Source organism: Pseudophryne corroboree, chromosome 3, assembly GCF_028390025.1.
Source record: "Pseudophryne corroboree isolate aPseCor3 chromosome 3, aPseCor3.hap2, whole genome shotgun sequence".
NCBI lineage: Eukaryota > Metazoa > Chordata > Amphibia > Anura > Myobatrachidae > Pseudophryne > Pseudophryne corroboree.
This window is the reverse complement of record NC_086446.1, coordinates 266,307,218-266,323,555: the sequence shown is the minus strand read 5'-3', so window position 1 is coordinate 266,323,555 and position 16,338 is coordinate 266,307,218. Positions and strand designations below refer to the sequence as shown.

At 44.5% G+C, this 16,338-nt stretch overlaps 1 protein-coding gene across 1 annotated transcript; it reads right to left on the bottom strand.

The window, feature by feature from the left end:
* Positions 1-260: 260 nt before the first annotated feature.
* On the bottom strand, positions 261-4,738 carry PCK1 (phosphoenolpyruvate carboxykinase 1). The gene is made up of 9 exons (XM_063963482.1): positions 4,501-4,738; positions 3,904-4,085; positions 3,590-3,793; positions 3,283-3,470; positions 2,989-3,151; positions 2,189-2,413; positions 1,449-1,580; positions 1,188-1,283; positions 261-1,081 (listed from the first exon to the last, which is right to left on the bottom strand). The coding sequence occupies exons 1-9, from the start codon at positions 4,722-4,724 to the stop codon at positions 627-629; spliced, it is 1,869 nt and encodes a 622-aa protein (XP_063819552.1). The 5' UTR covers positions 4,725-4,738; the 3' UTR covers positions 261-626.
* Between the last annotated feature and the right edge of the window lie 11,600 nt (positions 4,739-16,338).

Below are 16,338 nucleotides of genomic sequence, written 5' to 3'. Positions count from 1 at the left end.
CCCTGTCTGTTCAGATATACATAAAAAACACGAGAGTCGTATCTAATTTTTTTTTTATAAAAAATATATTTGTATGCACTAAGCAACATTGATAACATAATGAAATAAAATGTTCCCATATATATATATATATATATATATATATATATATATATATATACACATAGAATAACTTGGATATAAAAATGGTTAAAATAATCAAAACTAGACGTCCAACAAGAAGTATATAAAATAATAATAATAATAATATAGTCTCCTAAATTCTCCTACTTTGTCTCTTTTTCCCCCTCAAACTCTTAACATTGTGAATATTTCCTCTTTGCTGCACACTTCTTCATTCTCTCCAACCTCCAGTGGGAAATATGCACTTCTTCTTTAAAGTTCTCCCTCTACTATTTACTGTATATCCTTAAAGATCATACTGTAAAATATATAAAGACTGGAAGGCAATATACAGTATACACTACTATGAAGGTCACCCCATTACATCTAAAAGCCCAGGAAAATGTGCTATTCAGTATAGATGATCTGCTTATTGATTTAGCTGGGGACCCAGATTCAAAGTTCAGAAAAGTATTATTTTCTGAAGTCTACACTTAAGTACTGTAATCTAACCTCACCGTCTCTCACAACTGCTTCAATCTCTCCTGTAATGATTCTAGCTCCCATTCTATTTCGTATGGGAGATCGGCATTAACTTGGTCATCTAAGTAATTGCTGATGTCTTTCACTTCATCTTCCCAAAATTCCTTGGATATTTCAAACAGCTCCTCCATATTAATATCCCCAAGCCCTTTCAGATTCATAGACCCTTCAGAAGGAATGTAGCCAATGGGCGTTTTCTTGGCACAGTCTTCCCCATTAATCCTGTTGAACATCCATTCAAGGACACGGATGTTTTCACCATAGCCTGGCCACAAGAAGTTTCCCTGCTTGTCTTTGCGGAACCAGTTGACATGGAAGATCTTCGGCAGCTTGGCAGATGGAAGGTGCTCCATACTGAGCCAGTGGGTGAGATATCGTCCAAAGTTGTATCCAAAGAAAGGCCTCATGGCAAATGGGTCATGCATGATAATCTTGCCTGTAAATAAACCAGGTAACTTGTCAGTCATTGAAATAGAATATTATTAATACATGCTGTGCAATACTGTATGGAGTGCTGGCATGCTGTATATACAATTATTTACCTTTATGCTCAGCTGCGGCTGTTGCTTCTGATCTCATTGCTGAACCAATAAAAACACCATGTTGCCAACTCAGCGCTTCATAAACCAGTGGCACACCTTAAAATAAAAAACGCAATTTGGTCATAAAAAGCAATAATCAGTCAAAATAGCCTATCAAAGCTAAAAATACACTGCAAAATGTCATAATCTTATGTGCTACAGCCTGTAATAAATATACTGATGACCAAAATGTTTCACATGAAATTTTTTCAATCTACTTACCAGCAGGTCTACGTCCACCGAAAATGATGCCCTCAATGGGTACTCCTTCAGAAGATTCCCATTTTGGGTCAATAATGGGGCACTGGCTGGCTGGAGTGCAGAATCGAGAGTTGGGATGAGCAGCAGGTTCACCTGTAACAGTAACTGGTGTTACAATACATTTTGCCACAGCAATTTAATAGTATAAAAACAAAATGTTATAAGTGGGTCTTTCATTAAGTTAAAGGGGGGAATTCAATTGCCAGTGAAGGGTGTGAATTGCCTCACACCCTTCGCCCGGATGTTTCGCACCCTGATATGCTCAAAAGTGCTTGCTACCCTATGGGGTAGTGAGAACTTCTGAGCAAGATCTCGCTGCTGTAAAGTGTGTCAGCTGCTGGGCATATGCACTTGGATAAGTTTGCAATGGCCGTGTTATGGGTGTATTGAAAGAATGGCAGGCGATTAAGGACTAAACTCTAAAGCAGAGATCTGTCCAACATCACTTAGATCTCTTGCACCAAGAATAGGGCTGGTGCAAATGCATGCTGATGATGACTTCTTTCACCAGCAGCTGGATGGGAGTGAAGCGATCACATATATATGAGGCTAACTGTGAATAAAGGTGCAATTTCTGAATACAGAAAGTGACCATAATTGCAGCCGCTTTATGTGCAACTCTGGGTCAGGGCCATAGTTGTGATCCATAAAATGCGATTTAGTGTATTACTGGCTATATGACTGTCCTATTCTGCCCTTACCAGATTCAGGGCTCCATTCCTTGTTTTTCCATGAGGTCAATGTGACTCCAGGTTCCAGTGTCTCTCCCATGCCTTCCCAGTAGACACCACCATCACTTGTCTCTGCCACATTAGTGAAAATTGTATTCTTCGAAATGGTCTCCATGGCATTAGGGTTGGTCTTCACGGATGTCCCAGGAGCCACACCAAAAAAGCCATTTTCAGGGTTAATGGCCCGGAGATTACCTACAAATAAGGGGATTTATTGGCGTGAACAGTGGAACAACAGAAAGTTTGTATTCTCTCTTTTTATTTGAACAGGGTTCCTCCAACATACTGGCAGATTGATTGGCTTCTGATAAAAAACAACAAGTGTGTGTGTGTGTGTGTGTGTGTGTGTGTGTGTGTGTGTGTGTGTGTGTGTGTAAGTTTCTGTATAGTGCGGAATATAGATTGTAAGCTGCAATGGTGCAGGGACTGATCTGGATCTAAATATCTTTGCAAAGTGCTGCAGAATATGTAGGCACCATGTAAACATCTGTTAATAAAACTGAAAAACAGATTTACCTAGATATAGCTAATTAATGTTTTTGAATGTACAAGACACGAAACATGAGTATTTCAGAGCAGCTGCCATTCAAAGTAATTATATTAAATGCAACATAATTACAATACAGATTGTGTTTTGCAAGACACTCCATAAATTTTGTTTTCCTAAAGGCAGCCAGATTGAGTTTTGCAGTTTGTTGCATACTGCCACTAATTGTTAGCACTGGAGTGTGTATTATTGGACAATGCTAGAAATATGAATGATTTATTACCATTCTTGTCAAACTTCATCCAGGCAATGTCATCACCCACACACTCAATCTTCCAGCCTGGAAGGGATGGCTTCATCATGGCCAGGTTGGTTTTCCCACAAGCACTTGGGAACGCAGCAGCAAAATACTTCTTCTTTCCTTCTGGGTTGGTGATTCCCAGAATCTAGAGGGGCCAATGAGTAATGATATTACAATGATATTCCCTGGGCAACACACAACTCATATTTGAATCTGTTCATTGAAAACCATTCAAGATGTATAGAGCAAAGAAAGGAAAATGTTGTATTTTCATACCAACATGTGCTCTGACAGCCAACCCTCTTCCTTGGCAATCCGACTGGCAATCCTGAGAGCGAAGCATTTCTTCCCCAAGAGAGAGTTTCCACCATACCCACTTCCAAAGGAGATAATCTCTCTGCGGTCTGGGATGTGTGCGATGAGTGTCAGCTCAGGGTTACATGGCCAGTTGTTCACCATAGGTTCTACAAAACATATGCCCGGATTTAGCACTTTTTTATATAGAAACTATTAGCCCTTCACATTTTTCTTTCATCACTAAATATTGGGTTGTTATTAGCTTATACAGAATGCGCTTACTTACTTTCCATTGGTAATGGACATCCTACAGAATGAAGGCATTTAACAAATTCTCCATCCCCTAGAGCCTCCAGGACACTGGTGCCCATACGGGTCATAATTCTCATGCTCGCAACAACATAGGGAGAATCTGTCAGCTGAATGCCAATCTTGGAGAGTGGAGAGCCAATGGGCCCCATACTAAATGGGATGACGTACATTGTGCGACCTGTGAATAAACAAAGCCATACAAGCAATTATACTTTTTTGTTTTAACTTACAATTTATTTACAAGTGATAGTGTTAACTGCAACATATAGAAAATAGCTGTCACTGTACCTCTCATGCAGCCAGGGAATCTGGATTTAAAGGCTTTTCTAAAATCCTCTTCTGACATCCAGCGACCTAGTTGGCTGATTCCACTTTTAGCAATAGGAACTGTGTCTCTTTGCTCTTGGGTAACAATTACTGTCCTGCTTTCAATTCTTGCCACGTCCCGCGGATCTGTTAGAGCTAGCCAACTAGTTCATAGAAAGACAGCAAAGCGTCAGCATCGATGGACCCAATTACAACACACTAAAGAAAACTGCAATAACGTCACTGCCTTCATCACAGAACATAAATTCTTTATTGCCATTAATGTCTCAGTCGACACAGGACCTTTTCAAAGCCATACAGTTACACTTACAGATTATATATAGATACATAGACTAATATAACTACAATGTCAATAGTGATCAATTAATTTACTTGTTTTTTTTTTCATGTTTTTTATGGTGCTATTTCAAGGTTCCTATTTCTCCTCCAACATTAGGGTTCAGCAAGCTGAGTCTCTTAACTTGTTGTTGAACTATAAATCCCAACATGTAATGTTGTATGTTACATTGCTAGATTTTTCCTATACTCATCATACTCATGGCAAAGCTCCTTACTCACCAGTTCTCATATTTGTGGAGCCTTTTGATCATGCCACTTTCTTCCATCTGGTGGAGGAACTTCTTGTTCTCCTCCTCTGAGCCGTCGCAGATGTGGATATTCTCTGGCAGGCAGATCCGAGTATAGGTGGCTATGAAATCAACCACATCTGGGCATAAGCTGTTCAGGTTTCCCTTAGTCATAATGCCTGAAATCAGGAGATTTGTCTTCTGCTGGGATGGCATTGTGGTGGTCTGTATCTGTTCTAGAATTGTGGAGCAATAGGTAGGACATATGAGGTCTTAAGAAACAGAGCTACTTAACATCTGATACAAGAAAATGTCTACCAAGTCTGCCAATTATATTGTCAGGCTTTGGAAGCTTTTTTTGAGGGTGGGGTGGAGGTTCTGATGCAAGGAGAGGATCACTGCACTCTCTTCTTTTTTTGGACTGTAAGATTTATTTTAATTTACTACTGATATAGGGGGTAATTCAGATCTGATCGCAGCAGCAAATTTGTTAGCAGTTGGGCAAAACCATGTGCACTGCAGGGGAGGCAGATATAACACGTGCAGAGAGAGTTAGATTTGGGTGGGTTATTTTGTTTCTGTGCAGGGTAAATACTGGCTGCTTTATTTTTACACTGCAATTTAGCTTTCAGTTTGAACACACCCCACCCAAATCTAACTCTCTCTGCACGTTATATCTGCCCCCCCCCCCCCCCTGCAGTGCAACATGGTTTTGCCCAACTACTAACAAATTTGCTGCTGTGACCAACTCTGAATTGGACCCATTGTCAACCCAACGGTCCTTCCGTAGCCATGAAGAGTTTGACAGTGAAGGCAGGGATATAGGGCTATAATTACATTTATAACATTTGATCAGAATTACCATATGCACCAGCAAACTACAGAGTACCTACATATGGGATCCAGTCAGGATCCCTCTGTCGGGATCCCGGCTGTTGAAATACCAATGCCGGAATCCTGCACTGCTTGAAATGCCAATGAGTTTGCAATCCTGGTGCTGGGATCCTGAATGACTGCTGGCATGACGTGGGGGGGGGGGGGGAAGTTAGGATTAGACTGTGGGGAGAGGGTTAGGGTTAGGCTGCGGGTAAGGGGGGGTTAGGTTTCAGCTGCGGGAAGCGGGGGCTAGGGACAGGAGGTGAGGGGCAGCATGCTTTCCCAATCCCTGTCGGGATTGTAAACATCGGGATGCCGTGGTCGGTATAATGACTGCAGGCATTTCTGCCCCAACCCCTACATATTACACAGTACTTACAGAGAAAATTTACTTATTCAAATCAGTCCCTGCAACAGTGGAGCTTACCATCTACAGTATATGTATTTATGTTTGCTTTGTAATAATAGATTGCAAGCTCTGCAGGGATACCTTATTGTGTGGCTATTTTGCCTCGGTAGCCCAACATTTTCAATCCCAAATATTTCCAACTTCTATCTTATAATTTAAACTACTGTGTGAACACTAGACACAAGGCATACGCTATTGATGAATTAAACAACTACATTTCAGTGACAGTTCAGTGAAAAATAAATGAAATAGAATAGTATTGCAAATAACATTACTTAAAAATGTAACATTTGTGTACTTACAAGGATAGAGTATATGGTGTAGAAAGTAATTCCTTGTTCTTTTTCAAGTCAAGATTTTCTTCTCTGTGTCTTCTGATAATACATGTAGGATGCAGCTTCTTTTAAACACTCTAAAGTGTCTGAAGCCCCACCCCCAGGCTCACTCTACCCCCCACCCCCCTCCTGTAGGTATGTTCTGTCGTCATATTGATCTGTTCTGACTTTCTGCCCACAAACAAATGTCATAATAGATTTTATGAACAACAAAATTCCTTTAAGAGCTAATGATTGATCTGGAAACTGGCTGGAAGATACTCTGTGTACTGATTCATTATCACCTACACAGTAAGACTATCATGTCTAACCACAGTACAGACTATTAGCAAACTCATCTGTAAAATATTATTTCCATAGTTAAAAGCTTGAAATTAAGAATTGTAAGGTATGTCAAGCTGCTGCATAATAGTGCAAGTGTCTCTTACCCACTAGTGTTTTTGTTTTGTTTTTTGCTTTGAAAAGCACTAGTAGAATCGTGAGTGAAAATACATGTCAAATGCACTGTCTATATTACAGTTCCTATCAAGAACACATATACATGTATAGGTACATTACAAATATACAGATACATCTGTCATAAAACAGGATGGGGTATACTTACTAAGAATCTCATTTCTGACAGTCTCAGCTGACATCGGCAGTGTACGATTGCAACTTTTTGAGAAAAAAACACTGTAATTTACTAAAGTACCGTGTTTTTTCAATTCAAATGCACCGATGTCAGTGTAATTCGTATTGCCAGCAGTGTTTTATGGGAGAGAATAGTAAAACACTGTCGGACTTAACACAATGAGGCCCGGCCGGATCAGTGAGATCCATGCAGGGATTCATTGTGAACAATCCTGGCTGTTAAAATACCGGGGATAAATTGAGTAGGGTCCCCCAGTATTTAGACAACCAGCACCGGGCTCTTAGGCCGGTCCTGGTTCCAAAAATTTTGGGGACAAAAGATGTATGAGTCCCCCGTATTTTTAAAACCAGCACCAGGCTCCACTAGCCAGGGAGGTGAAGCCGCAGCCAGGGGACATGTTTATATAGGTCCCTGTGGCCAAAGCATCACTCCCTCCAACTAGTCACCCCGGTCTGGGGTTCCCTGGGGGGAGTGGGGACCCCTTAAATCAAGGGGTCTCCCCCTCCAGGCACCCAAGGGCCAGGGGTGAAGCTTTAGGCTGTCCCGCCCATCCCTGGGCTGTGGATGGGGGGCTGATGGCCAAAATTGTGTAAAAAAAAAAAAAAGAATATTGTCCTTTGTTGTGGAACTACAAGTCCCAGCAAGCATCCCCTGCTTGCTGGTATTTGGAGAACCACAAGTACCAACAGCTGGTCTTTTTGAACGTTCAATTTTTGTACGAATTCTATGCTTTCCTGGCAGTGTTTGGCTATTGTCGGCAAATACAAATTCTTAGTAAATTCCCGCGTTGTATACAATAACAGCCGTGTTTGACCGATGGTCTATTGATTCGTATTTTTGAGGACGGCTGTGTATCTTAATACGAATAGCCCCAACACTGCCGAGATTTGTGTTCAGTACTAAATTCCCAAGATCACACTTAGAAAAAAAAGAAGAAAGCTAGAATGGATTGGATCTTAGTAAATTTCCACTAATGATTTAATCTCTACGAGGGGGGACCCAAAGAAAGTGGAATCGTGGCATGACAACTTTGCCTCATCCACCGTATTCACCTGATCTCGCCCCATGCGACTTTTTTTTATTTCCTCGGATGAAAAGAGACCTTAAAGGTAAACGTTTTGCTGATATTGAAGAGGTGAAACAAAAAACGGCAAAGCACTAAAAGGCATCACCGAAGATGAGTTTAAAAAATGTTTTGAGCAATAGAAAAAACGTTTAAACAAATGTGTTGATTCAAGTGGAGAGTACTTTGATGGTGACTGAAGTTTCAAAATTTACGAATAATTAATACATCATTAATACCTATTTCTTTTGGTTACCCCCTCATATATGGATGCATTCTTATTGGTAACTCGTTTTTGCCTGCGGCTTTGCTCGTATGGATGTCTGTTATTGCTCAGCTGAACTAATTTTACAAAGACAGTAGTGCCATCTAATATTGTGATGTGCTGAATATTTAATATTGTACACAGAGATCACATAATTTCTGTGTAAACAATATTTGCCGTTTTTCCTTCAGGGATTAACGCAAACAGATGCTTGGGGCTACTAACTCGTGAGCAAGCAACGTAATGCTGCCCATAGTAGAAGCAGCTGGTCCTGAGATCTACCCCTGCAGCAAAGAGCGTTTTCACCGAGTATCATGCGTCTGGTTTTTCCTCTATTGCTTCTCTCCCTGATGTCACATGGAGATCATACATACATACATACATACATACACCAGTTTCTTTTTACTGTAGGTCAATAAGTTATACAATAGTGAAAACGCGATCCAAATTCATCCAGTAGTTTTTGTGTGATGCCGGAACAGACAGAGAAACAAAAATTCAGAATTTATTTTTTCCCGTCTTCATAGTTCATAAACAGTCCCTAGAAGTATATTTCTCAAAAAAAAATTGCTATGTACAGACACAAAACTTAGTTATATTGTATCTTATATGAATAAAGGACATTTCAAGTGAGTTGATGCACCCTGAATGCACTTACATAGAACAGTCAAAAAAGAAAAATGTATCCCGAACATGACTAAAAATGCAAATGATTATAGAGGAATTTAAATGCAATGGTTTCCATTTTTAGACCCACTTACATAAACCTTACTAGCATTAAAATGCTATTTTACTGCACAAATATTACTTCTGTGGGATATGAGGCCTAACAGAGAAGCTGGTGTGTAAAGCATTTTTCCTTTTCAAAAACACCCTTGCAGTATATAAAATGCAATAATAGCGCAAGTGTTGGGGTGCACCCTTGTTGGTTCCCTTCCTACCATCAGAATTTGTTCCCCCGCCCCTCCAGGCATTGTGTTCCCCAGCCCCCTTCCCACTGCTTCCTATCTTAGCATGTGGGGGGTATGGGCAGCAATCTCTGCTCACACTGTGAGTGTGGCACCACACTCAGCTTAATACTGGCTATGAGGAGCATCAGCCAATAGCTTCATATGTAAGCGGCTACCAAATGCTTCTCCTTCATGTCCACGTGTGGGCACCATGGAAGCATTAAAAACAGTGGATGACTCATTCAGTGTTTTAGGTGCCCCCTAGCCTTTGGGGGCCTAGGCAAACATTTAGGGTCACCTAATGGTTGGCCCAGCCCTGAATCTGTAGACAGTTTTTTCTGATGTTTTTTTTATTTATGGTTTCTGTTTGAGAGACTTATTTATTTTATTTGTTCTTATAGAGAAACGTATTTAAAAGGTAAGCACTATTTCTGCATGATGATTAAAGGTTTATGGCAGCACAAAATATAGATATGCTGATACAACAGAAAATAGGGTTTGGCAAGAGCTCACAATCTAGTAGCTATAAGTAGCTATCTGGGGAAAAAGAAAGAAGATTATTTTTGTGTCACCTAAGTGCTACATAGAAGTGTAATTGAAGTTGGGAAAATCACCTTCTCTGCTTCCTCTGAAACTCAGCAAAAAAGAGTAAACTTTGACCTAGTTTACAACTGATGCGAGAAGTTCTGGCTGTTACAGAGAAACAAGATTCAGCAAATTACATCAGACATCAGGAGAGGTCTGTATCCAGGGGAGGGCTAACACACAGGTCTGGCCTGCAGCAGCTGTTTCATTGGCTAGGCTGCTGGAGGCTCGTACAAGGTGTGTACTTGGGGACTGGAGAACAGCCTCACTTTCTCCCAGCGCATGCATCCTGTGCACATCGTGCTGTTACATTATAACCCCAGACAAGCCAGGCAGACTTCATTCACTGTGCAGTCCTGCAGTTAGTTTAGAAACAACAGATAAACCTAGACATGCTACCTGTCGCTCTTTTGCTGTTGTGGAACTGCAAATCCCAACATAGTCGCTTGCAGAGCTTGCTAGAACTTCTAGTTCCCGATCGGAGAGTCACAGGTTGCTCACCTATGGTCTGCCGCTGTCACTTAATTTTTCAGCATGTTTGTACCTACAGTGAATCTTTCATGATGCAAAAAATGAGAGATGTAATGCAGGTGGAGGCGGGATATTAAGTGCGGACGGATGTACAGGTTGCGGGTTGCATTAAAATTTGTAAGGACTGCTAAAAGGATCATCGACACAGAGGGTAATTCCAAGTTGATCGCAGCAGGAAATTTTTTAGCAGTTGGGCAAAACCATGTGCATTGCAGGGGAGGCAGATATAACATTTGCAGAGAGAGTTAGATTTGGGTGTGGTGAGTTCAATCTGCAATCTAAATTGCAGTGTAAAAATAAAGCAGCCAGTATTTACCCTGCACAGAAACAAAATAACCCACCCAAATCTAATGGGCCCTACACATTAGGCGATGTGCCGCCGAGGTGCCCGACGGCCGATACGGCCGACGGGCGACCCGGCGGCGGGGGGGCAGTGACGGGGGGAGTGAAGTTTCTTCACTCCCCCCGTCACCCGGCTCCATAGATGTGCAGGCAAATATGGACGATCTCGTCCATATTGGCCTGCATGCACAGCCGACATGTCACCAGCGATGAACGAGATCGTTCATATCGTGCAGTGATATCGGCATCATGTGTGTAGGGCCTATAACTCTCTCTGCACATGTTATAGCTGCCTCCCCTGCAGTACACATGGTTCTGCCCAACTGCTAACAAAAATCCTGCTGCGATCAACTCAGAATTACCCCCAGTGTGCACACTGATTCCATAATCACTCTGATGATCGGAGCATTTATCGGATGTGCAGAGTGAGCTGCACAGTGTGCACCCATAATTACAGTGCAGCTATTCTGTAGTAATCATGTTAAAATAACTATTTGTGCCATCATGATCCCCCTGACACAAGTGAGACAGCTGAGGTGGAACTACAAGTACCAACAGACCCTGACAGCTATGTTCTCCTGATGCTTGGATCTACCCCAGTAGAGATCTCCATGTAACCATGCTGTGGACTGCTGCTGATTGTAGTCCACAGCTATTACTGATCTGCAATCCTGGCTGAACTACAGAAGAGAATGATGAAAAAGAGTGACATTATTCATTTTTCTGTGACGTCCTAGTGGATGCTGGGAACTCCGTAAGGACCATGGGGAATAGCGGCTCCGCAGGAGACTGGGCACAAATAGAAAGCTTTAGTACTACCTGGTGTGCACTGGCTCCTCCCCCTATGACCCTCCTCCAAGCCTCAGTTAGATTTTTGTGCCCGAACGAGAAGGGTGCACACTAGGGGCTCTCCTGAGCTTCTTAGTGAAAGTTTTAGTTTAGGTTTTTTATTTTCAGTGAGACCTGCTGGCAACAGGCTCACTGCATCGAGGGACTAAGGGGAGAAGAAGCGAACTCACCTGCGTGCAGAGTGGATTGGGCTTCTTGGCTACTGGACACCATTAGCTCCAGAGGGACAGCTCACAGGCCCAGCTCTGGAGCTCGGTCCCGGAGCCGCGCCGCCGGCCCCCTTACAGAGCCAGAAGCAAGAAGAGTCCGGCAAATCGGCGGCAGAAGACATCCTGTCTTCCACAAGGTAGCGCACAGCACTGCAGCTGTGCGCCATTGCTTCTCAGCACACTTCACACTCCGGTCACTGAGGGTGCAGGGCGCTAGGGGGGGGCGCCCTGAGCAGCAATAGAAACACCTTGGCTGGCTAAAAATACATCACATATAGCTCCTGGGCTATATGGATGAATTTTAACCCCTGCCAGATTTTCACAAAAAAGCGGGAGAAAGGCCGCCGAGAAGGGGGCGGAGCCTATCTCCTCAGCACACAGGCGCCATTTTCCCTCACAGCTCCGCTGGAAGGACATCTCCCTGACTCTCCCCTGCAGTCCTGCACTACAGAAACAGGGTAAAAAAGAGAGGGGGGCACTAATTGGCGGGTGATAAACAATACAGCAGCTATAAGGGAGAAACACTTATATAAGGTTGTCCCTATATCTATATATAGCGCTCTGGTGTGTGCTGGCATACTCTCCCTCTGTCTCCCCAAAGGGCTAGTGGGGTCCTGTCCTCTATCAGAGCATTCCCTGTGCGTGTGCTGTGTGTCGGTACGTTTGTGTCGACATGTATGAGCAGGAAAATGATGTGGAGGCGGGGCAATTGCCTATAATAGAGATGTCACCCCCTAAGGAGTCGACACCTGAGTGGATGGCTTTATGGAAGGATTTACGTGACAGTGTCAGCTCCTTACAAAAGACGGTTGATGACATGAGACAGCCGACTAATCAGCTGGTCCCTGTCCAGGCGTCTCACAAACCATCAGGGTCTCTAAAAAGGCCGTTACCTCAGATGGTGGATACGGACGTCGACACGGATACTGACTCCAGTGTCGACGGTGAGGAGACAGACGTGACTTCCAGTAGGGCCACACGTTACATGATCACGGCAATGAGAGAGGTGTTAAACATTTCTGATACTGCAAGTACCACTAAAAAGGGTATTATGTGGGGTGTGAAAAAACTACCTGTAGTTTTTCCTGAATCAGACGAATTAAATGAGGTGTGTGATGAAGCGTGGGTTTCCCCCGATAAAAAACTGATAATTTCAAAAAAGTTATTGGCATTATACCCTTTCCCGCCAGAGGTTAGGGCACGTTGGGAAACACCCCCTAGAGTGGATAAAGCGCTCACACGCTTATCAAAACAAGTGGCGTTACCGTCTCCTGATACGGCCGCCCTCAAGGAACCAGGTGACAGAAAACTGGAGAATATCCTTAAAAGTATATACACACATACTGGTGTTATACTGAGACCAGCAATCGCCTCAGCCTGGATGTGCAGCGCTGGGGTGGCTTGGTCGGATTCCCTGACTGAAAATATTGATACCCTGGATAGGGACAGTATATTGTTGACTATAGAGCATTTAAAAGATGCATTTCTATATATGCGAGATGCACAGAGGGATATTTCCACGCTGGCATCAAGAGTGAGTGCGCTGTCCATTTCTGCCAGAAGAGGATTATGGACGCGACAGTGGTCAGGTGATGCGGACTCTAAACGGCATATGGAAATATTGCCTTATAAAGGGGAGGAGTTATTTGGGGTCGGTCTATCGGACCTGGTGGCCACGGCAACTGCTGGGAAATCCACATTTTTACCCCAGGTAACCTCTCAACATAAGAAGCCGTCTTATCCGGCTCAGTCCTTTCGTCCCCATAAGGGCAAACGGGCAAAAGGTTCCTCCTTTCTGCCCCGGGGCAGAGGAAGGGGAAAAAGACTGCAACAAGCAGCCACTTCCCAGGAACAAAAGCCCTCCCCCGCTTCTGCCAAGTCCTCAGCATGACGCTGGGGCCTTACAAGCGGACTCAGGCACGGTGGGGGCCCGTCTCAAGAATTTCAGCGCGCAGTGGGCTCACTCGCAAGAGGACCCCTGGATCCTGCAAGTAGTATCCCAGGGGTACAAATTGGAGTTCGAGACGTCTCCCCCTCGCCGGTTCCTGAAGTCTGCTTTACCAACGTCTCCCTCCGACAGGGAGGCAGTATTGGAGGCAGTTCACAAGCTGTATTCCCAGCAGGTGATAATCAAAGTACCCCTCCTGCAACAAGGGAAGGGGTATTATTCCACGCTGTTTGTGGTACCGAAGCCGGATGGCTCGGTGAGACCAATTTTAAATCTGAAGTCTTTGAACACTTACATACAGAGGTTCAAATTCAAGATGGAGTCACTCAGAGCAGTGATCGCGAACCTGGAAGAGGGGGACTATATGGTGTCTCTGGACATCAAAGATGCCTACCTCCATGTCCCCATTTACCCTTCTCATCAAGGGTACCTCAGGTTTGTAATACAAAACTGTCACTATCAGTTTCAGACGCTGCCGTTTGGATTATCCACGGCACCTCGGGTCTTTACCAAGGTAATGGCCGAAATGATGATTCTTCTTCGAAGAAAAGGCGTTTTAATTATCCCTTACTTGGACGATCTCCTGATAAGAGCAAGATCCAGAGAACAGTTGGAAGTCGGTGTAGCCCTATCTCAGGTAGTGCTACGACAGCACGGCTGGATTCTAAATATCCCAAAATCGCAGCTGGTTCCGACAACACGTCTTCTGTTCCTAGGGATGATTCTGGACACAGTCCAGAAAAAGGTGTTCCTTCCGGAGGAGAAAGCCAGGGAGTTATCCGAACTGGTCAGAAACCTCCTGAAACCGGGGCAAGTCTCAGTGCATCAATGCACAAGAGTCTTGGGAAAGATGGTAGCTTCCTACGAAGCGATTCCATTCGGCAGATTCCACGCAAGAACGTTCCAGTGGGATCTGCTGGACAAATGGTCCGGATCGCATCTTCAGATGCATCAGCGGATAACCCTGTCTCCAAGGACAAGGGTGTCTCTTCTGTGGTGGTTGCAGAGGGCTCATCTTCTAGAGGGCCGCAGATTCGGCATTCAGGACTGGGTCCTGGTGACCACGGATGCCAGCCTGAGAGGCTGGGGAGCAGTCACACAAGGAAGAAATTTCCAGGGCTTGTGGTCAAGCCTGGAGACATCACTTCACATAAATATCCTGGAGCTAAGGGCCATCTACAATGCTCTAAGCCTAGCACGACCTCTGCTTCAAGGTCAGCCGGTGCTGATTCAGTCAGACAACATCACGGCTGTCGCCCACGTAAACAGACAGGGCGGCACAAGAAGCAGAAGGGCAATGGCAGAAGTTGCAAGGATTCTTCGCTGGGCGGAAAATCATGTGATAGCACTGTCAGCAGTGTTCATTCCGGGAGTGGACAACTGGGAAGCAGACTTCCTCAGCAGGCACGACCTCCACCCGGGAGAGTGGGGACTTCACCCAGAAGTCTTCCACATGATTGTGAACCGTTGGGAAAAACCAAAGGTGGACATGATGGCGTCACGCCTCAACAAAAAACTAGACAGGTATTGCGCCAGGTCACGGGACCCTCAGGCAATAGCTGTGGACGCTCTGGTAACACCGTGGGTGTACCAGTCAGTGTATGTATTCCCTCCTCTGCCTCTCATACCCAAGGTACTGAGAATCATAAGAAGGAAAGGAGTAAGGACTATACTCGTGGCTCCGGATTGGCCAAGAAGGACTTGGTACCCGGAACTTCAAGAGATGCTCACGGAGGACCCGTGACCTCTACCTCTACGAAGGGACCTGCTCCAGCAGGGACCCTGTCTGTTCCAAGACTTACCGCGGCTGCGTTTGACGGCATGGCGGTTGAACGCCGGATCCTGAAGGAAAAAGGCATTCCGGATGAAGTCATCCCTACCCTGATCAAAGCCAGGAAGGATGTAACCGTGCAGCATTATCACCGTATTTGGCGTAAATATGTTGCGTGGTGCGAGGCCAGGAAGGCCCCTACAGAGGAATTTCAACTGGGTCGTTTCCTGCATTTCCTGCAAACCGGACTGTCTATGGGCCTAAAATTAGGGTCCATTAAGGTTCAAATTTCGGCCCTGTCGATCTTCTTCCAAAAAGAACTGGCTTCAGTTCCTGAAGTTCAGACGTTTGTCAAAGGGGTGCTGCATATACAGCCTCCTTTTGTGCCTCCAGTGGCACCTTGGGATCTCAATGTGGTTTTGGGGTTCCTAAAATCACATTGGTTTGAACCACTCACCACTGTGGACTTAAAGTATCTCACATGGAAAGTGGTAATGCTATTGGCCCTGGCTTCAGCCAGGCGCGTGTCAGAATTGGCGGCTTTATCCTATAAAACCCCTTACCTAATTTTTCATACGGACAGGGCAGAATTGAGGACTCGTCCTCAATTTCTCCCTAAGGTGGTTTCAGCGTTTCACCTGAACCAGCCTATTGTGGTACCTGCGGCTACTAGGGACTTGGAGGACCCAAGTTACTGGACGTAGTCAGGGCCCTGAAAATATACGTTTCCAGGACGGCTGGAGTCAGAAAATCTGACTCGCTGTTTATCCTGTATGCACCCAACAAGCTGGGTGCTCCTGCTTCTAAGCAGACTATTGCTCGTTGGATTTGTAATACAATTCAGCTTGCACATTCTGTGGCAGGCCTGCCACAGCCTAAATCTGTAAAAGCCCATTCCACACGGAAAGTGGGCTCATCTTGGGCGGCCGCCCGAGGGGTCTCGGCTTTACAACTTTGCCGAGCAGCTACTTGGTCAGGGGCAAACACGTTTGCTAAATTCTACAAATTTGATACCCTGGCTGAGGAGGACCTGGAGTTCTCTCATTCGGTGCTGCAGAGTCAT

Coding starts and splice junctions, on each gene's coding strand:
- PCK1 (XM_063963482.1), bottom strand. CDS start 4,724: ATGCCATCCCAGCAGAAGACAAATCTCCTGATTTCAGGCATTATGACT. Junction 3,794..3,903: donor ATTCCCTGGCTGCATGAGAG/GTACAGTGACAG, acceptor GTTTATTCACAG/GTCGCACAATGTACGTCATC. Junction 3,471..3,589: donor ATGTCCATTACCAATGGAAA/GTAAGTAAGCGC, acceptor TATGTTTTGTAG/AACCTATGGTGAACAACTGG.